Raw genomic sequence first — 22,507 nt, 5'->3', positions numbered from 1 at the left:
CTGTATATATATATATATATACATACATACATACACACACAAATTCTATTCTGAACTGGAAAATTTTAAAAGCATTCACAAGAAAACCATGTTAATTCGTAAAATGAAACTGAACTAACCCACAGGGGGTTTGACTCTAAGACTCTTTTTCAATCAAAGGACCCAAATAGAGAAACTCTATTTAAGCTTTTCTTCACCAACAAATAAAGCACTAGAAATAACCTCATAATTAAGCCACAGAAGAGACCTATTATTCTGGACCTACAAACTTACAATAGTACAGAGAAACATGGTCAAGATCTTTTATTTCTAAATTACATTCTTTATTCTTTCCTAACAAAAATGTTCCAGTAGAACTAAATGTCAAACAAGCCACTCTGATGGGCAATAAATTAGAAAGAACAACCATGTCATTCAAAAAGCAAAGTAACACAAAGTCTGTGAGACAAATATATAAAAATATAAACACACTTGTTATGCTGAATCTGCATGAACAAGTCAGATTAGTCCTGGAAACAAAACCAGCCTTACAGGCCTTCCTGAAGACAAAATATAAGAAATCCATTTCATTTCAACCACAACCATAAAAAGATAATTGTCGTTTTCTGCAAGCTCACCAGTACAAAAACAGCAAAGACAATACCTGCATATTTTGGATTGTTTACTGTGTTAATCGGCATTTCTAAAGAGAAATCATCAACAGAATGATCGAGCTATGGACTTTGACCAAAACTTTTAGAAAATCCAGAATTAATGGAGGCATTTGTGTTTTAAAGTCCAGATTCCATATAATCTTCATCTTTGGGTGGCCTCTTCTTCAAGCTGTAGTACTCATCCCCGGAGTCCTGCAAAAACCAAGGAGAACAGCTCAAACTCCACACACACACATGGTTGCACATATGAACGCAAACACAGTCGGGAAAACATTTGAATATTTACTAAACCTTCAGGTCTTGCTGCATGGCACAAATGTAAATTAAATGGTCTGATTAAGTTATTCTGTACGTTCAGTCAGTGTATTTTGTCAGCTTGCAATGCTTGGCTCTGAGGAAGGCTATAGAAATTAGCCGAAACATTAGCAAAACAAAGTAAAGAACTTTTTCTGTGTTTTAAAAGAACCAAGCAATGCAAGTTACATATGTATTTTTATATGTTTATGTGTTATTTACATTACCTGGTCAAAAAAAGTCACCACCAAAAAAAGGTCACACTAAAATTTTGTTGGACCGCCTTTAGCTTTGAGTATGGCATGCATTCATTGTGGCAGTTTTGACAAGCTTCTGCAACATCACCAGATTTATTTCCATCCAGTGTTGCATTAATGTTTCACCAAGATCTTGCATTGATGATGGAAGTCTGACTGCTGCACAAAGCCTTCTCCAGCACATCCCAAAGATTCTCATTGGGGTTAAGGTCTGGACTCTGTGGTGGCCAACCCATGTGTAATAATTATGTCTTATGCTCAACATGAGCCTTCAGCTGGAGCAGGTCCCCATCCTGTGGAAGACCTGCTGTGTGGTTCCAGTCCCAATAACCTCACATCCCAGGGAACCAGACCACTACAGACCAGTCGCCATGGCCTTCCACCTGATGAAGACCATGGAGAGACTCATCCTTGTCCACCTCAACTCCATGGTGAGCCCACAGATTGACCCAGTGCAGTTTGCAATAAACTAAACATGGTGGTAGAGGACGCCCTCATCTACCTGCAGCACCGGGCTCTGACTCGAGATGCAAAAAAGCACTGTGAGAATCATGTTCAACTTCTCAAGTGCCTTCAACACCATCCGGCTGTGTCTACTGCAGCAAAAGATGAGGGGTGCAGGAGTGGACAGACATCTGACTGCATTGACCATCAACTACCTCACCAAGAGGCCACAGTATGTGAGGCTGCACAACTGTTCATCTGAGGTGGTTGAGTGCAGTACAGGAGCTCCACAGGGTACGGTGCTCTCATCCTTTCTCTTCACCTTCTACACCTCGGACTTCATCTACAACACCAGCAGCGGTCACCTCCAGAAGTTATTTGATGACTTGGCTATTGTTGGCTGTGTGTCTGAGGGGAATGACCAGGAGTACAGGTCTGTCATCATGGACTTTGTAGACTCGTGTGGGTGTAACCACCTTCGATTGAACACCAGTAAGACAAAGGAAATGGTGACTGACTTCCAGAGAAACACTCCTCTTCACTCACCAGTAAATATCCAGGGAGCAGATACTGAGGTGGTGGATATTTTTAAGTACCTGGGTGTTAACCTCAAAAGTAAACTGAACTGGTCCAACAACACAGAAGCTCTGTATAAGAAGGGCCACAGCCACCTGCACCTCCTAAGGAGGCTGAGGTCCTTCAGAGTTAATTCCCAGCTGCTAAAATCCTTTTATCATGTTGTTGGTTCTGTTATCCACTCTGCTGTGGTCTTTTGGGGTGCAGTCAGCTCTGACTGGTACTATGTAGCGTAAGTAAGTACATATTATTTATATAGCAGTTATCACAGACATAGAATCACAAAGTGCTTCAAATAGATCAAAACAAAATAAAACACAGTCATAAAATCATAATGATCTCAAAACAGAAATAGATTAACAACAGAAAAAGTCATAAAATTATAAATTTTCATAAACAGATTAAAGATTAAGAATTTTAGTTAAAATGAGAAAATAAAAGGTTTAGGTAAAAGCAGCTTAAAATAAAAGGGTATTTTGCTATTTTTTAAAAGTGTCCAGACTGTCGATGCTGCGTAAGGATAAAGGAAGATCATTCCAGAGTCGGGGTGCAACAGTCTGGAAGGAGCGATCACCTCACTTTGTATCTGGTCTTTGGAACTTCTAGAAAGTTCTGGTGGGTGGACCTGAGGGCTCGGGTTGGAGCATAAGGCTTTAACAGTTCAGTAATATAGGGAAGAGCTTTACCAAGTAAAGCCCTGAAAGTTCTAGTCAGGATTCTAAAATGAACTCTAAAGTTAACGGGTAGCCAGTGCAGAGACATCAGAATAGGAGTGATGTGTGCTCTTCTGTTTGCTCCAGTTAGGAGCCTCGCTGCAGAGTTCTGGACCAACTGAAGGTGGCCAAGGGCTTTTTTGCTAAAACATGTGAAGAGTGTGTTACAGCAATCTAGACGGGAGGAGACAAAGGCATGGAGAACCATTTTAAGTTCATGTTTTGACACCAACCTTTGCAGTTTGGAGACATTTCTTAAATGATGAAAATAGTTTCAGACCAATGTTTTTGAGTGACCTTCAAGAGACTGATTGGTCAAAAACACCCAAATTCCTCAAGTTTATCTTGATGGCAGAAGATAAATGACCAAGTTTTAGACTAATAAGGGGAACCATGCTCTCAGGGGCAATGATCAGACATTCAGTCTTTTCAGAGGTTAACTTCTAGCCAGCTGGTGGTAGCTGATAGACACTTGTAATTCAGACAGTTTGTAGAACTCAGAATCCTTAGGGAACAGTACAGTTGAATGTCATCTGCATATAGGTGATAAGAGACAATAGGAAAAGAATCAAGTATCTGTCCAAGAGGGTGTATGTACAGTAGAAACAAGAGTGGACCCAAAACAGAGCCTTGGTGTACCCCACAGAACAGATGGGTAGAATCTGACTTATACATACACATTAAGTGTTCCATTGATCTAGTTCCAGAAATCAATCAGTTGATCTGTCACAACCTTTTCCAATGTTTTAGAAATAAAGGGTCATTTAGAAATGGGTCTGTAATTTTTAGGCTGAGATGAGTCCAAACTTGCTTTTTTAAGGATAGGTTCAATAACTGCATGTTTGAAAACAGATGGCACAGAGCCAGATTGTAGGGATAAATGAATAAAATCTACAATGCATTGGCCAATTTGGTCAAACATCCTGATAAACAAGGTAGTGAAATCAGCAGGACATGAGGTTGGTTTCATGTGTTTCTGAATGAGGCAAATGTCCTGGAAATCTACAGGAGTAAAGTCAGACCATGATTGGGAGGAAGGTGGCTGGATGGGGGGGGGGGGGGGGGAGTGGATGGGGGTGAAAAACTTGCCCTGACATTTCTGATTTTATTTTCAAAGAATGCTAGAAAGTTATTACAGTCAGACCTTGAGTAAACTGGCATAAGAGGAACGTGAGGTGAAACAATCTGGTTTTTCACTGTCTGGTTTTAAATATCTTTTAAAAACATATTTTTATGATTTGATTTTTATCTCAGCATGAGAGGTTTTTTTGTTATTTGTTAAGCTTTAGTTTTTATGCATTTTTATGTTGTGTACTGCTTTTTAATGTTTTAATTTCTGTGAAGCACTTTGATCGGTTTTGTGCTGTTGTAAGGTGCTATACAAATAAAGCTGCCTTGCCTTTATCGTGTCAAACAGGACTTAAGAGTTAATTTTGTTTACAGCAATCAGCTGAGCAAAGTAAGTGGCCCTGGACCTTTTCACTGTCTCATTCAGAGATGTTATCAGTTCTTTAAAGTGCAGCCTGTGACTTTCTAATCTAGCTGACTTCCAACGTCTTTCAGCTCTGCGGCACATCCCTCTGAGACTGTAAATCTTTTGATTAATCCAAGGATTTTTCCTCTTGCTAGAAAAAGCGATCAGCTTAACAGGTTAAATTTTGGAGCAGTAAGATGTCTTGCGTTTTGTTGTTAACCTAATTATCATCAAGTATTTACAATGCACTACCAGCTTGTTTGTTACATTTTTAATACCATACTGGGATTTAGCCTGAAATAACGATGTTTGTTATAAATGTTCGGTATGCATACTGGTACAAATGTACAATGTTAAACGAACCTAGAGTTTTATAGGTTCAAATAGACACAAAATCTTGTTTTTAGTCATTACTAAAAACTATCATACTGATAGTTTATTTTGCTCAAATTGAAATTGTGGCCTGCCTCTAAATCTGGCTTTATTCCAATAACGGCCTGAACCAGGATGAGCTTGAGTAAATAAAGGCCCGGGGGTCTCATTTATCAAGGTTGCTTACGCACAGACCTGGGTCAGAAAACTGTGTAAGCAACTTTCCACGCAAACTTTGGGATTTATAAAAGAAATGTAGCGGAAAAATGTGCACAACTGTAATTGACTAAAGACAGTCATTTTAAACACACGTTTGCTTGATTAAACAGCAAGTATATCACGGCTCTAACATTTGTGTGACGTACCATCAGATAGAGGTCGCAGCATGTGGCTCCTTTTGCTCTTGCTGCCTGTGGGTGGACGACATACTCCTCTCTGATGGACGAACAGACAGCAAACACAGTTAATACTGATGACACAATTATCAGCATAAAACCTGAGTGTTCTTCTAACTCTTCTCCTCGCAACAACAAATAACTTTAATAACTAATAAAACTAATTCAGAAATGAATCCTGCTCAGAAATATTCACACTGGGGAAAAAAAGCTTCAGTTTGTCTCGTAGAAAAATGAAGCCAATGATGTAAAGAAAAAAACAAGGAAATGCGGTTTATGCAAGTGAAAAAACAAAATGGGAGTCAAGCCTAAGGGATAATATTTTACAAGATGTAAAAAATATTTTTCATTTGAATGCATTAAAAATGGCCTCAGAGCTGGCAGATCCAAAAAATATAAAACAGTCAATTTCAGTTCAGTTCATTTTATTTCAAACATATACATTCACCAACATTTCATAAAATCCTTCCAAGCAGTTGTTTGAAAAGGAGTAGGAAGAAGTATATACTTATTTAGCCCTACCCCCTCAGGTTTACATCCTCATCATCTCAATTTGAACAACAAAACATTTACAGTGCCTTCAAACAAAAAGAAAAATAATTCTCATGTTCAACTAGAACTATATTTAGATTTGCTAATTTGTAGAAGAGATCAAACTTGCATTTTCTTCGTTCTTATACTTATTTAACATTTCTTGTTTGAGTTTTATTTTGAACTGGTTTATATCACTACTGACCTTTATTTCTTCTGTTAACTCATTCCAGAATTTAACGCCCGCTATAGAGATAGGCATCCTTTTCAATGTTGTTCTTACTCTTTGTACTTTTAAATTCCACTTCCCTCTAAAATTATACCTCCCTTCTCTTTCTAAGAACCATTTACTTATTTCAATTGGGAGCATCCCTTTCCTTACCTTATATATTATTTGTACCGTTTTAAACTTGACCAGGCCCTGGAATTTTAAAGCTTGCGTCTTAATATAGAGTGTGTTTGTATGAGCCCTATACCCCTCCTGATTTATTAGTCTAATAGCCATTTTCTGCATTATGATTATGGTCTGTGTATTACTTTTATATGTGTTTCCCAAAACTTCTACACAATAACTCATGTATGGTAATAGTAAAGCACAATATAACATATAAAATGTTTTCCTATCCAGAAAATGTTTTACTTTCCCCAAGACAGCAATGCCCCATGCTAACTTTCCCCTCACATAAGTGATGTGTGATTTCCAACAGGCCTTATGATCAATGATCACACCAAGAAATTTTATGGTATTAACCCTTTCTAGATATACATTATCAACACAAATTTCAATGTAAATGTTTTCCTTATAGTTTCCGAATAACATACATTTTGTTTAATTTAAATTTAAGGACAATTTGTTTCTATCAAACCACTTCTTTAATATCTTTAACTCCTGTGTGATCACCTCCACAACCTGTTGAAATTCCCCACTTGAACAAAGTACAGGTGCTGGCCAGTAAATTAGAATATCATCAAAAGGTTGAAAATATTTCAGTAATTCCATTCAAAACGTGAAACTTGTACATTATATTCATGCAATGCACACAGACCAATGTATTTCCGATGTTTATTACGTTTAATTTTGATATTTATAGGTGACAACCAATGAAAACATCAAATCTGGTATCTCAGAAAATTAGAATATTCTAAAGGCCAATGAAAAAATATTTGTTTCTCTAATGTTGGCCAACTGAAAAGAATGAACATGAAAAGAATGTGCATGTATAGCACTCAATACTTAGTCGGGGCTCCTTTTGCCTCAATAACTGCAGTAATGCGGCGTGGCATGGACTCGATCAGTCTGTGGCACTGCTCAGGTGTTATGAGAGCCCAGGTTGCTCTGATAGTCGTCTTCAGCTCCTCTGCATTGTTGGGTCTAGCGTATTGCATCCTCCGCTTCACAATACCCCATAGATTTTCTATGGGGTTAAGGTCAGGCGAGTTTGCTGGCCAATCAAGGACAGGGATACCATGGTCCTTGAACCAGGTGCTGGTGGTTTTGGCACTGTGTGCAGGTGCCAAGTCCTGTTGAAAGGTGAAGTCTGCATCCCCATAAAGTTGGTCAGCAGCAGGAAGCATGAAGTGCTCTAAAACTTCCTGGTAGACGGCTGCATTGACCCTGGACCTCAGGAAACAGAGTGGGCCAACACCGGCAGATGACATGGCACCCCACACCATCACTGACGGTGGAAACTTTACACTGGACCTCATGCAACGTGGATTCTGTGCTTCTCCGCTCTTCCTCCAGACTCTGGGTCCTTGATTTCCAAAGGAAATGCAGAACTTGCTTTCATCAGAAAACATAACTTTGGACCACTCAGCATCAGTCCAGTCCTTTTTGTCCTTGGCCCAGGCGAGACGCTTCTTGCGCTGTTTCTTGTTCAAGAGTGGCTTGACACACGGAATGCGACACCTGAATCCCATGTCTTTCATGAGTCTCCTCGTGGTGGTTCTTGAAGCGCTGACTCCAGCTGCAGTCCACTCTTTGTGGATCTCCCCCACATTTTTGAATGGGTTTGTCGTCACAATTCTCTGCAGGGTGCGGTTATCCCTAGAGCTTGTACACTTTTTTCTACCACATTTTTTCCGTCCCTTCGCCTGTCTGTTAATGTGCTTGGACACAGAGCTCTGCGAACAGCCAGCTTCTTTAGCAATCACCTTTTGTGTCTTGCCCTCCTTGTGCAAGGTGTCAATGATTGTCTTTTGGACAGCTGTTAAGTCAGAAGTCTTCCCCATGATTGTGGTGCCTTCAAAACATGACTGAGGGACCTTTTAAAGGCCTTTGCAGGTGTTTTGAGTAAATCAGCTGATTAGAGTGGCAGCAGGTGTCTTCTATATTCAGCCTTTTCAGAATATTCTAATTTTTTGAGATACCAACTTTGGAGTTTTCATTAGTTGTCACTTATGAATATCAAATTTAAATGTAATGAACATTGGAAATACATTGGTCTGTGTGCATTGCATGAATATAATGTACAAGTTTCACGTTTTGAATGGAATTACTGAAATATTTTCAACCTTTTGATGATATTCTAATTTACTGGCCAGCACCTGTATATTGGTATCATCTGCAAAAATTACAAACTTTAGTATCTTCGATACTTTTCAAATATCATTTATATACATTATAAACATTTTTGGCCCCAATACTGATCCTTGAGGTACTCCACACTCAATATCCATCAATTTAGATTTAAACTCATTTATTTGTACATATTGCTGTCGATTCATCACATAGCTTTTTATCCAATCCAGTACCACACCCCTAAACCCACATTTCTCCAGTTTATTAGAATTTTGTGGTCAACAGTATCAAATGCTTTTTTTAGATCTAGAAAAACTCCCAAGTGCATACTTCTTGTTGTCCATACATTCCGTTATTCCTTCCATTAAATCAATCAGTGCCAAAACTGTTGATCTGTTATTGCTAAACCCATACTGGCAATTTGCCAACAGATCATGTTTATCCATAAAGTTGTTAAGTCTTTTTAGAAATAGTTTTTCCAGTTTTTCCATCTTAGAAAACTGGCAGACACTGGTCTATAATTTGTAAAACAATGCTTTTCACCTGATTTATAAATGGGGATAATTTTTGCTACTTTCATTTTTTGTGGAAAACCCCCTTCCTGGAAAGACAAATTAAAAATATATTGTAGCGGTTTTACAATACCATCAATTACTCTCTTTACTGTTACCATATCAATATCAAGGAAGTCAGTACTTGTTTTGTTCTTAAGTCCACTGACAATATCATATATCTCCTTCTCTTCCACTGCTCTTAAAAACATTGAACTTGCATTCCTTTCAATGTTTCCTCCAGTCTCCCTTTCTATCACATCAACCTTTATTTCTGCAGCTAGTTTTGGCTAGTTTCTCACAATAAGCTCCCAAAGCCAGTAGCTGGCTGTGGGTTCACACAAGGGACAAAACACAGAAGCAAGCAGGAGTTGACTCCAAAATCAGAAAGCTACAGAATGGAGGTGATCGGACACATCTGGGAGTTTTTCCCACTTTACAGTTTGGTTTCAGTTAAAACTCAGATGAATGCATTGTTAAAGGCATGATGGATTCATGGCTGCTACACAGAGGCTGTGTTTACACACAGCAACTGGTGACAAGGGTTAGTGTTAGGTATTTTTATTTATTCATCTTTGTTGTGAAATCTTTTGTTAAATGTGTTGGGGAAAAACCTGACCTTACTTGTTTTTACGTTTGGGTGTTTTCAGAAACTCCTTTCTGCTTTAGGCATTTTGATCCAGTATCTGAAGTTTTCTTTAGTCCTGTGCATTCTAAGACCAAAGTGTTTTCCATTAGTTAAAAGCAAACTGGTCAGGTAGGAAAACTAGCTCAACTCTAGAAACTTCTCTTGTGATTGTGGAATTTGTGGGTGTGAACATTTTGTGAATAAATCCCTCCATGAGCTCCGGCTCCGGGGTCAGAGGAAAATGGCTTCCGTGTGTGATGGTCTGATTCACTCTCACCCTCTGCAGAGTTCTATCACTTTGCAGAGTTTGTCTGTCTGTTTAATAGGTGTGTTACAGTTTACCAAATTAAGAATCTAATCCCTCTGTGTGTGTGTTCTGACTTCCTTTAAGGTAATATAAGTTTAAGGTATTATAAGAACAATAGTATAAATTAAAATACGCAACATAATAGTGAATAATGATAAATTAAAATACCCAACATAGATTAAAAATACCCAACAGTTAGGCTTTGTGATCATAAGGGGGGGGGGGGGGGGGGAAGATGGTAAATGGGAAATGGTGTCTTGCATTTCATCTGAACTGATCACGCGGGTTTAAGAAGGGTTCAAGAGGACCCAAACAACTCACCTGAAAGGCGATCAAAGAAATGCAGAGAAGCGCTCTGTGGGCAGGCAGGACAAAGAGCCTTGGGAAAAAAAGATAAGGGAGCGAAAGAGGGAAGCGTCTGTACTCCTCGAGTGCCAGCTGAAGAGAATACACATATTTACATTTACATTATGTATATATATATATATATATATATATATATATATATATATACGTTCTGCGTTGGAGTGGCTTTCTGCCCAGGGTGTACCCCGCCTGATTGCCCATTGACCGCTGGAGATGGGCACCAGCCCCCACCCCTCCCCGGGGACCCTACGTGACCAAGTGGGTTCAGAAAATGGATGGATGGATACAGTGGGGCAAAAAAAGTATTTAGTCAGCCACCGATTGTGCAAGTTCTCCCACTTAAAATGATGACAGAGGTCAGTAATTTTCATCATAGGTACACTTCAACTATGAGAGACCGAATGTGAAAAAAAAATCCATGAATTCACATGGCAGGATTTTTAAAGAATTTATTTGTAAATCAGGGTGGAAAATAAGTATTTGGTCAATAACAAAAATTCAACTCAATACTTTGTAACATAACCTTTGTTGGCAATAACAGAGGTCAAACAATTACTATAGGTCTTTACCAGGTTTGCACACACAGTAGCTGGTATTTTGGCCCATTCCTCCATGCAGATCTTCTCGAGAGCAGTGATGTTTTGGGGCTGTCGCCGAGCAACACGGACTTTCAACTCCCTCCACAGATTTTCTATGGGGTTGAGGTCTGAAGACTGGCTAGGCCACTCCAGGACTTTCAAATGCTTCTTACGGAGCCACTCCTTCGTTGCCCGGGCGGTGTGTTTGGGATCATTGTCGTGTTGGAAGGCCCAGCCACGTTTCATCTTCAAAGCTCTCACTGATGGAAGGAGGTGTTGGCTCAGAATCTCATGATACATGGCCCCATTCATTCTTTCCTTAACACGAATCAGTCGTCCTGTCCCCTTAGCAGAAAAACAGCCCCAAAGCATAATGTTCCCACCCCCATGCTTCACAGTAGGAATGGTGTTCTTGGGATGCAACTCAGTATTCTTCTTCCTCCAAGCACGACGAGTTGAGTTTATACCAAAAAGTTCTACTTTGGATTCATCTGACCACATGACATTCTCCCAATCCTCTGCTGTATCATCCATGTGCTCTCTGGCAAACTTCAGACGGGCCTGGACATGCACTGGCTTCACCCCCCCGCCTTCGGATTGGCGGACTTTAGCCTGGCGAGGTCATCAGCTGGAGGAGTCAAGGTGCTCTTCGCTTCTCCCAAGATCGCCCTCCCACCTGTGACTGTACAGTAGATGAGCGCCCTAGATGGCTGCTCTCGCTGGGGGAAACAGGGTCCCAGCCCCCCACCCACCCCCACCCCGCCCCGCCTTCCTATTGGAGTCTCATGTAATGTTGTGTTGTCTGTTGCATATCTGTCTGAGGTGTTTTTTTGCAGAGCAAAGCTGCCCTCCTGGTGGGAGGGTAACTCTGAAGTGCCTTTTTTCCCCTCCACCTGAACCAATCCTCATGTAATCCTCTTATCTCTATTAAGGTAGCGCTACTATGACCACAGTCACCAATTCTTGTCATGTGTCTTGCCCATGTATGTCTGATCTCTGAATTGTGTGTACTGAAACTCTAATTTCCCTCTGGGATTAATAAAGTATCTTTGATTTGATTGATTTAATGTAAATATAAATATGTGTATATAATGTAAATGTATGTATATAATTTTGTGGCTTGCTAGTCAAAGCCCGTCTTCTGCTGAAAATTTTTGGAAGTAGCAGAGGTAGACAGAGTGTGTGGAACTCCATTTTCAGCTTAACAGCAATTTTACATGAAAAACACCTGAGACATGCATTCCATTTTATGCCAAAAACTTGCATTCAACAGTTGTTTGCTACATTTGACATGTTTTGTGTTTTACTCACACTTTATAGTTTTATTCTGAGTTCTGAACATGGTTCGTTACAAATGTTTGGTTTTCACTGCAATAAGTGTCATGTTTTCTACTCTGAATTTGATTTTATGTTTACTTTCAGGTAAAGGATTTATAAAGGTGAACACTAAAACTTATCAAAACAGCTATTTATACCACCGACTCCAGAGGGTTAAAATTTGTAGTCTGTAAAATCAATGTTATTTTAATCACAAAATTCTTAAAGATAATAATAAAAGAAAACAGAAACCTAAAAAATCCCACACAGTGTTTCAGCTATGCTGACTATAACAAGCAGGCACTCCTTTAACCTTTTTGTTCATGTGGGGCTCCTGTCAAAGCAGAAAAACGCTCATGTGGGACATCTCACCCTAGGGAACAGCGTGTTGGATCTAACCTGTTGATCAACCTGTCTTGACTCACACCATGTTTCTCCTCCCTGAAGTCAAATCTTCACCTAAAACTTTAAATCTTGTTTAACCTTCATCAAATTATCAATCCAGATGCAGAGTCTTTAACCGTCAAACCTGACGTGACCGTTATCCTCGGGGGAGCCACAGCAGTGGCCGGCGGGATCAATACACTCACCTCTCAATGAGCTCGATGGGAGATCTGTAGGCCTTTGATTGGCTGCGTTCCTTCCTGGGACAGAGTATCCGTCCAATCAGAAGGAGAGTGATGACACCGGAGGGGAGGAGGACGAAGGCGAGGAGAACAGCAACATCAGTGAAGTGAATGCCCCGCACTGAGGAAAGTCAGAATGCTAACATGGTGCCCATGACAACATCAGATACACAGAATGTGTTCATCAGAGATATTGTTCACACATATAGTCATACAGCAGCTGTACACACATCACTGTGGAGAATCTCTGCTAAAGCGTCAAAAGGTGCAGCTGCTGTCATCCCTTCATCTTAGACAGGAGCCTCATATTCAGGTATTTAGGATAATTATACAACTTCAATGAATTTTAAAACAATTGATGTCAAATGTTTAAGTGAACAGTGGATTTTCTTTCTGTCAGGGTGAAAATTATACATCATGATACTTTTTAACTTGATAAAACCAAGACTTTAAAACTCTTCATAAGTGACCAGAGTCTTCACCCTCTGATAAAAGGAAACTGGCTGGGATGCACAGAAACATGAAATGGAACCTCCTGGAACACCAGTGTCTCTGTCCACAGAGAAAGCATCTTCACAAAAGAGCAGAAGAGAGAGTAAAGAAGCTCTTGCTCCAACAGATTCCTTCAACATCAACTAAAATATGCTGCTTCCCATGTGAACACGCCACATGCCCTCTGTAGAAAATGTTGTGGTTGGATGAGACCAACATTGAAAGGTTTTTCTGGCCACAATTAAGTGTGAGGCTTTCGGACCTGAGAACCACCGTAGTGGAGGCAGCATCATACTGTGGTACTGTTGCAGACAGATAAAAGTTGGGGATTTCTGATTGGACAATGACCCATACATACATACATTAGGAATTGTTTCTGATTGGTTAAAACAGATTAACATTAAGCTCATGGAATGGCTTTCTTAAAACCCATTTCTCAACCTGAAGAGAAGGACTGGCCTATATGCCTTGTACAGGAGAAATCAAATAATCTATTCATTAGTAGACTAATTTGGAGTATTTAAGATCTGAAATAAGGAATCAAATATTAAACGTTTAAGTTGATCCATTCATTACTGTGAAGCAGTCAAGGCATTATAAAATCACTTTAGACAAAACATTCATTGTAGATAAAACAGAACATGATTGTAATCAACTTGTAGAGTGAAAATAATAATTCTTTTGAAACAGAATAAAAAAATATTTTTTTAAAGTACAGTCTAGTCTGGAGTAGACCTTGTAGCTTCCAGCACATGGGGGGGAGGTAAATTAGAGACTGTTTTTGTATGGAGAAGCACACATGATTCCTGGCAGAAGAAACTGGCCGGACACTTAATGTGTGATGACCATCTCCCCATAATTCTGCAACAAATTTGAAGCCAACATGGCAGCGGCAAAAAGTGCAGTTCCACACTCATCCACTAGGGGCTTGCAGAAGAAGTGAGCAAACCCTCATCGACTCCCATGTTAAAAATGCCCATTTCACTGTAGAAATAAATGTTTACAGCCTGGCTCAAAAAACATTTTAGGTTTAATAAATCTAGTTAACAATAATGACAACTCTTCTGTTAAAGTGGAATTTGATGGCTAAAAATCTGAATAATTAACAAGCATCCACGTGACTTCAGAGCTAGCTCCGGAGAAAGGCCTCAGCCTCGCGTTGATAGATGTTCTGCCATTTCGACTCTCTGAACTTCAGTTTTTTCTGTGTCTGTGTGTTTGGATGTTAATCATGGAACTAGTTGGACAAAGAGGGCAAGGTGTGGTTACTAACACACCATCAAAGCAGTTTCTGCTTCTTTTTATCAGTAAGTAAATTTACATTTCTGTACTTTATAGCATTGATTGAATTGGGGGAGGGCGGGAAATGGACTTAGGAGAATGATAAAATTCATTCATTAATTTCCTTCCACCTATCTGTGCCACAACCTGTCCTGTCTCCCCACTCTGTTCAGTCCTGTGACTCTCCTGATTGCTCCCACCTGCCTCTCGTCTCAATCACTGTAGATCCCAGCTCCTCATGTATTTAAACCCTCCCAGTTTTGTGTTCCTTGTCTGTCCATTGTTTTCATGATATTTGTCTGGGGTCACTACACGCCTGCAACAGCAGAGGGCGCCAGGCTGTGTGTTCTCAACAAGAGAAAAAATGGAGGTCCAGAGTAGAGTGGACTGAATGCGGGGCGAGTTAACAAGCTATAAGGCAGAGTTATGTGAGTTTTAAGATGACGGTGGTCAGTTCAGCAGAGGCGTCAAACATTGCATGCATGGATGCTTTGGATGGCAGTGAGGATGACGTTCTGGGAGGAGTCTGCAGGTGTAGCAATCTGATGGTGCACCGGGACCGCAGCAGCATGAGCGAGTACAGCGAGGCAGAGGGCATCTGAATAAAAGCCTCAATTGACTTTTGATTTCACATGTCAGCAAAGTTCTGATAGGTTACATTAAAATGGTATTTTTACTAAGTATTTGTTCTCAAATTTTCAATAAAAGTTGTTTATTTAAAAGGATTTTTTTGCTTTTTCCTGAAGATTAGTCTTGGAGAGGAGGGCCATCTTATAATCAGGGTCGTCCTATATTCAGGTCAATACGGTAAGTCTCTAACATATAAATATATGAGAACACAACATGACATGAGAATAATACTTGTAAAACAATGTGTTTTAGCTGTTTGTCGGCTACAGAATGACATAAATACACAAGAAACGTGAAGTCGCCATCTTAAAAAGACAAAAGGGGAAAATATTTGTGTGACATGCTTGTCAGCCACTAGATGGTGCCATCGGATAAGAGAAATACTCCTGAAAGAGACTTCAAGGGGCCCAGACTTCCCTCTCCCACTTGGGCCAGCTCTTCCGGGGGAATCTTATGGCGTTCCCTGCCCAGCCGAGAGACAAAGTCCCTCCAGAAGGTCCTGGGGCTTCCTTTAGGTTTCCTCTTGGTTGGACACACCCGGAAAACCTCAGGGAGGCATCCTAATCAGATGCCAGACACACCTCAACTGGCTGCTCTCGATGTGGAGGAGCAGCAGGTCTACTCCAAGCTTCTATCGGATGACCGAGCTTCTCACCCTAAGGGAGAGCCCAGCTACCCTGTGGAGAAAACTCATGTCAGCCGCTTGTGTCTGTGATCTCATTCTTTCGGTCACTACCCAAAGCTCATGACCACAGGTGAGGGTAGGAACGTAGATTGACTGGTAAATTGAGAGCTTTGCCTTCCAGCTCAGCTCTCTCTTCACCACGACAGTCCGCTACAATACCCGCATCGCTGCAGATGCAGCACCAATCCGCCTATCGATCTCACGCTCCAGTTTTCCCTCACTCATGTACAAGACCCCGAGATACTTATACTCCTCCACTTGGGACAGGACCTCGTCCCAGAGTCAATCACCTTAAGAAGAAGTAGTAGGCATTCTATCCTTTTCCGACTTCAAGAAAAATAAAATATCAAAGGTTATCTATTTTTCTCATGGAACAGGGTCAGATGTTCAAATGTAATGATTTTTACATTTATTTAAACAATTCAAACTTACGAATCACACCTTAAGGCTATTGTTAAAAGTGCTGAACACTCATTTAATCACTACAGTTGCAGAGGTCTTTAGTAGGGAAGCATGCCTTGTGCCTAGTTTATACTTTCCTGTCAGCAAGTTTGCGCTCACACACACATATTCATAGAGATCTTTCCTTATATACTTCTTCACTGGTATGTCAATGTTGTAAAACATTTCTCCACCAGGGCAGTAGAGGGCGTGGAGCTTTTCTGGGGTGTCCTGCCATCAATGAAGTCACGTCTCTAGTGTGATTATATTGTGTTTATGTATTGCCAGACACTTTTCCACATGGACAAATTTGTCTTCCTCTTCTCTATACACTCACCACCGGGAAACGTAATTTCTTGACAAGAATACGTTTGTTAAGTATCTTGTACTCCTTCAATCATGGGTGTGTTAGCATTTTTTCCATCAGACTTAAAGCTCTTGCAGCGACAGATAATTGTGTTGTGTGTCTCTATACTTCTTTATCTGCATCAGTACAAACTAGCCTTAAGTCATGCTAGGGGAAGAAAAGCCCAGAAGCACCTGTTTCAGCATGGAGAATTCAGCTGGAGGAAAAGGTAGCTTTAGGTGACAGGATTTGGAGTATTATTTCCTGATATTTGGACATCTCTCCTCTGATTGGCTAGCAGCAACGCAACTCTACCACTGACTCTGCTCTGCAGCATTGATGTGTTTCTCTCCTCAAATAAAACAAACCTGGAGGAGTTCTGCTGTGTAGTGGAGTTACTAATGCTTCTACCAACTGAGAGATTCTCTGCTGTTTCCTGGACGCTAAACCGACAAGAGCATTCCACGTCGTGAGTCCAGACGGGTGAGTCCATCAATGTTAAGTGACAGTGTGACGTAGATCTGTCGACTTTTCTAATCGTAGTTTCACCGTCTGTTTTTATCAGAAGCTAATGCAGGAGATATGTGTAAGTAACGATGGGTACCTTTCACATCTGAATCGGTTCTATACCAATTCCCGGTACCTAAGAATCGATGCCAGTACTTAACAATACCAATAATTAATACTTTGGGTTTGTAATAATGAATTAATTCTCTTTTTTTATTAAATATATATATAATTTTCTCAATATATATATAACCATATTTTATAACCATACCCCATACTCCCATACCCCTTTATGCCACCATCGCCTCATCTTTTATTAAAAGGACATGATTGCGCCACATTACCACCACAATCTAACCACTTACAAACGACCTAAGGCTCTTCATGCCACCACCACGATGTTGCAGCAAATTGACGGCATTGTTTTGTAAAAATTGCTTAAATGATACAAAAATTCAAACCCACCTCCGTGCTCACCTATTCTTCTTCTACGCCCTCTGGAATGACTATGATGATGAGACCATGTATTAAAAAAGAAAAAAGAAACTAAAACAAGGTTCAATACAACTGTCTGATTTTTAATATTGTGTTTCACAGACTGAAACCCAGCTCCATCTACTTTTCCTCTTCTTTCCCCTCTGGACAAACTGATGGGTAGGTCTTTCTATTATTAAAACTTGCAAATTAAGCTCAAGCAAAAAACTTTGCTGTGAACTAAATTTACTGTATATCTTCCTTTATTTTGCCATTCATCTTCAAACTGTTAATTTTTCACTCGGAAGTCAGAATTTTCAAGTTCCAAGGAGGAAGCAAATGCGCCATTAGCTGATAGCAATGGAAGATCAAGTATAGGGGGAACTAAGTCTCCTCCCTTTCCGGTCAGCTCGTGGGTCCGCGGAAGAACGAAAAAATGAATGCAAGTCAACGGGGCTAAAACGCTATTTTCTAATTACTTCACACAAAACCTAAAATAACGTTTCTCTCATTTGAAAAAAGTGCTTTGTTGGTATCAAAATGTGTCTTTAAAATTCACGGACATCATATGTGAAATTGATGGCACAAAACAAGCAGAATTAGAAAATAAAGTTTTTAGCCCCGTTGACTTGCATTTATTTTTTTGTTCTTCCGGGGACCCGTTGTCTGGAAGTAGATGGGCGTGACTTAGGCTCCCTATCAAGATAATGTTATCTTAAACAGTTTGTTTACCTGCTAGAGCAGATTAAGACAATAAGTCACTTTGATCATTGTTAATGTTGTCATCGTCATCCAGTCACCCATTGCAGATAGTGAAGTGAACCCAAACTTTAGAGCGCGTTCTTTCTACCATGCTGTTCGCTCTGTTTACAGCTGGCCTGCAGCGACTGATGACGTCTTGTGGATGTGCTGAAGTCTATCTTGGGAAATGAGGTACTGAAACAAGGCACAGTTTCATATCACGTTTATCGGTCCTTAGTCAGTACCATAAAAAGTACTGGTGCCTTAAAATGTACCAAAGACAGTACCCATTCCTAGGCGTAGGAGACTGTTTTCATGTTCAGTCTGCATAAAAAAATCAAAATTACCAATTATATTCAGAAGTAATCATTAAACATGGTTTTTCAGTCAACCACACCTTTAAATCACTGGAATGCCAAAAGAGAGACAGACATTTAAGGATCAAAAACCTCAAACATGTCGTTATGAAGCATCTTACCTTTTGGGGTGACGGTGAGCACAATGTGTGAATTTGTAGACCCGTGCACATCAGGAGGGTTTCTGACCGAGCAGGTGTAGGTCCCATTGTCATTTAGGGTAGCATTTATCAGAGAGATGGAGACATCTCCATGGGCCGGGCGTCCCTGCCAGCGAACACGACCAGCAAACTGAGGGTCCTTCGGGGGGAAAACTTGGGAGGAGAAGTGGAAAAACTGGGAAGGTAAAAAGAAAAGACAGCAGGTGTGGTCAAATGGATTATGTCCAATCCATGTTTGTCAACATATGCAGGGAGAAAAAAAGAAAAAAAGTCAATTTTTACCATGTGGCACAAAAATGCCTGAAAATGTATGAATGCATAATGAGTTTCAGAGGTCAGCGCAAGAGCAATCACATAAGGATGTAACATATGGTACAGTGTTTCCCCTAGGAATTTTTCCAGCTGTGGCGGGGGATTATGACACGTCTCTAAATAAAGTACAAATTTCCAGTGCAGATTGGAGACAACCCATAGAAGCACTGATTTGATCTCATTTCAGAGAAAAATAGCACAGGTCAGATGCACCTAATAAATAAAATTACTAACAAACTCAGGAATCTTTCTTTGCTTCACTGTTCTGGTGCTGAGAATATCACTAATGCGGATCAAAGGAGATCCACAGATGAATGCACCTCTTATTTATTATTTGGAGACAACATTTACTGCAGCTGGCAGAGGCAGAGATTTTTTCTATTGATTAGGGTTGTCACGGTATGAAAATTTAACCTCACGGTTATTGTGACCAAAATTATCACGGTTTTCGGTATTATCGCGGTATTTTTAAACGGTGTTGCATATGTTCAGAAAGCATTGATAGTCCTGTTCTACACAAACTGAAATAGTTCTGAAAAGGTTTAACAGTGTTTATTAAACCTAAAATAACACAAAGCCTTAGCAAAAGTGCAACTTTTCACAAGTAAAGGAACAAATAGCTTATTTTTCTGGAACATGTTACAGTAGTCAGTGCAGGTTTAAATTATACAAATCCAAACATTCAAAACATAAACAATATGTAAACAAATCAAAGAAACACCACTTGTTTTCTCATATACTTGTTTTCTTCATTATCAAAATGAAAATCTAAAACTCCAGTCCACACTTGACTTGAGCACTGTACAAGTCAACCTTAAAAAATATGTATTTAAAACAAATAGCCACTTTAAACAAATTACTAAAATAACTACTACACTATGTAATCAAATCCAAATGTTCAAGTATAAATGGCATCGAATAAGTAAACAAATCAATGACAAGGAACTAATTGTATATTTCTCTTCATCATCAACAAATAAGATGCTTCATCCAGCAACAGGGTGTCCGTGACACGGTTTAAATGCTGGCAGAGGACGCTGCGGCTGCAGTATATAGTGACTTGTTGCATTCTCCCTCAACCAAAAGTCCTCACGTCATGCATTTAAGCTAAAACGCTAATGTTAACTTACCTTGCACTGGCTCTAGAGACGTGGGTGATGGTCACGCAGATGTGCCATTCGATTCGAAGTGTTGCTGCCTTTTGCAGACACTTGTTTCCTGCACGTTCTGCAAACGGGATAGCAGTCTTCTATTAACTGTCCCTCAGCATTTTTCAGAAATCCAAAATATGCCCATACTTCCGATTTAGTCTTCTTTGAGGGCTGTTGGATGTCCTGGGCGCTGCCGTCTCCTCCTTCGGCCATTATTTCAGCTTCAAAGTTTTGGTGCCGTTGCAAATTAAAAAGTGCGTGTGCGCACCGCTGGAACTTCAGCTGAAGCGACGGTGGCTGGTAAGGGTCATCGCGCCGAAACCGCGGCCACGGTAAACCCACCGAGATAATATAGTTTTTTAAAAACTGGACGGTTATTTTTATTGTCAACTTTTTTACCGGGGTTTACCGCTATACCGGTTACCGTGACAACCCTACTATTGATACACGGAATTTACAGAATCATTTTAAATTTTAATAGGGGAAGACTGCAGGAGGGAGCGGTAAAATACAGGGGGTCCCCAGCAAAAACAAGAAACTACGAGTCTGATGAAACCCGCTGGTTTTCCATCAGGCAGTCACGGGCAGCTCCAACGACCCAGTGGCTGTGCTGGGTCAATGTTATCGAGCTCAGTCCGGCTCGGCTGTGAATGAGCCGGGGCGACGTCGTGCTCTGCTAAAGAAGAGGTGTTATTTTCCTGCTTCAGAAGAAGCGTCCAACGTGTTTTTACGCTTTCTCCGAGACATGTCACGTCGCTAAGTTGTTAGCGCCGCACGCTAGCACATCACTAGTGCAGCGTAGCCTGCTAGAGGTTTTAAGGGTTCAGATGAAAACACCCGACCTCTCACGCTGCTCACACATCGATCTTAAGTTATCGCTGTTGCGCTCACGCCGTAATACAGTATTAGATGCGGTTAAAGTCAGACATGAAAAAATAAATACATTTTACATGAATAAGTGATGCTTAGCCTGGTGGGGGGAGGAAAATATGGCCTAATAAGCACTGGAGGAAACCCTGTCAAGATCGTTAACACTCGTTTATCTTAATGCTATTGAAACATGTAGACCAAAAAGCAATATATCCACTGCTACCTTTCTAATTTTAAACTCAGTAACTTATGCTGTAACTTCACCTTGCCCTGCCTGCTCTTCCTTGCTGCCCGCCGGCTGTGATCACAAGCGACAACATAGTAGATCCTGCTGCTTCTTCGGGAAACTGCGCCAACAAAAAATATAAATAAATAAACTTGGGCTCTTGTAGGCGTGGCGGTGGGCTATGCCTATGTAAGGGAAACCCTGTGGTACAACAGATGGCCAGAGGAGTGTTTTATGTCCTTTTGGAAAAACTTAAAAATGGTGAAAATGCTTGTTTTCATTCCTGAACACACAAGAAACAAGAAAAATACACTGCTTTAGCTTTTTAAGTATATGTAAAAGCCCTGTGGGTAGAGTAAAACACAGACATATATATTGATAGATTCTAGAGATGAGCGAGTACACCACTATTCAATTCAATTCAATTTAAAAATACTTTATTAATCCCAGAGGGAAATTGATTGCTGTAGTAGCTCAGAATAATAATAATAATCAAGTCATCAAAGACTTATTGTATATTACAATGGCTGTTGGCAGGAAGGATCTCCAGTAGCGGTCAGTGTTGCAGTGAAACTGAAGAAGCCTCTGACTGAAGACACTCTTCTGTTGTCGGACAGTCTTGTGAAGAGAATGCTCAGGGTTGTCCATAATTTTCTTGATTCTCTGGAGAATCCTTCTTTGCATTATCTCCTCCAGTGGTTCCACAGTCGTCCCCAGAACAGAACCAGCCTTTTTTATTAGGCTGTTGAGCCTTTTCAGCTCCCTGCTTCTGATGCTACTACCCCAGCAGACGATGGCTGAAGAGATTACACACTCAACAACAGACTTGTAGAAGATCTGCAGCATCTTGCTACAGAAATTGAAGGACCTAAGCATCCTCAAGAAGTGCAGTCTGCGGTGTCCCTTCTTGTAAACGGCTTTGCTGTTCTTTCTCCAGTCCCGTCTGTTGTCCAGGTGAACTCCAAGGTATTTGTTTTCCTCAACCACCTCCACTTCTTCTCCCATGATGGAAACAGTGTTTGACTCCACCCTGTTGCTTCTGAAGTCTAAAATCATCTCCTTTGTTTTGTTCACGTTCAAGGTCAGATGATTGTTTCCACACCATGCCACAAAGTGCTCCACCAGCTCTCTGTACTCAGCTTCCTATACATCTCTGATACACCCGACAACTGCAGAGTCATCTGAGTATTTCTGTAGATGACAGGTCTCTGATTTGTACTGGAAGTCTGAG

General features: G+C 40.4%; 1 protein-coding gene across 1 annotated transcript in view; it reads right to left on the bottom strand.

The window, feature by feature from the left end:
* Positions 1–288: 288 nt before the first annotated feature.
* mpzl3 (myelin protein zero-like 3) overlaps positions 289–22,507 on the bottom strand; it is a 65,514-nt gene continuing 43,295 nt past the window's right edge. The window contains exons 3-6 of the mRNA XM_070543814.1: positions 18,679–18,892; positions 12,568–12,724; positions 5,149–5,218; positions 289–845 (exon numbers count right to left, since the gene is read on the bottom strand). Of these exons, the coding sequence (XP_070399915.1) occupies positions 771–845; positions 5,149–5,218; positions 12,568–12,724; positions 18,679–18,892 (516 nt within the window). The 3' untranslated portion in view covers positions 289–770. The remainder of the gene's footprint in view (positions 846–5,148; positions 5,219–12,567; positions 12,725–18,678; positions 18,893–22,507) is intronic.

This window comes from Nothobranchius furzeri, chromosome 13, assembly GCF_043380555.1.
Source record: "Nothobranchius furzeri strain GRZ-AD chromosome 13, NfurGRZ-RIMD1, whole genome shotgun sequence".
Classification (NCBI taxonomy): domain Eukaryota; kingdom Metazoa; phylum Chordata; class Actinopteri; order Cyprinodontiformes; family Nothobranchiidae; genus Nothobranchius; species Nothobranchius furzeri.
Note: the sequence above shows the minus strand (reverse complement) of the source record. Positions and strands in the feature narration are given on the sequence as shown.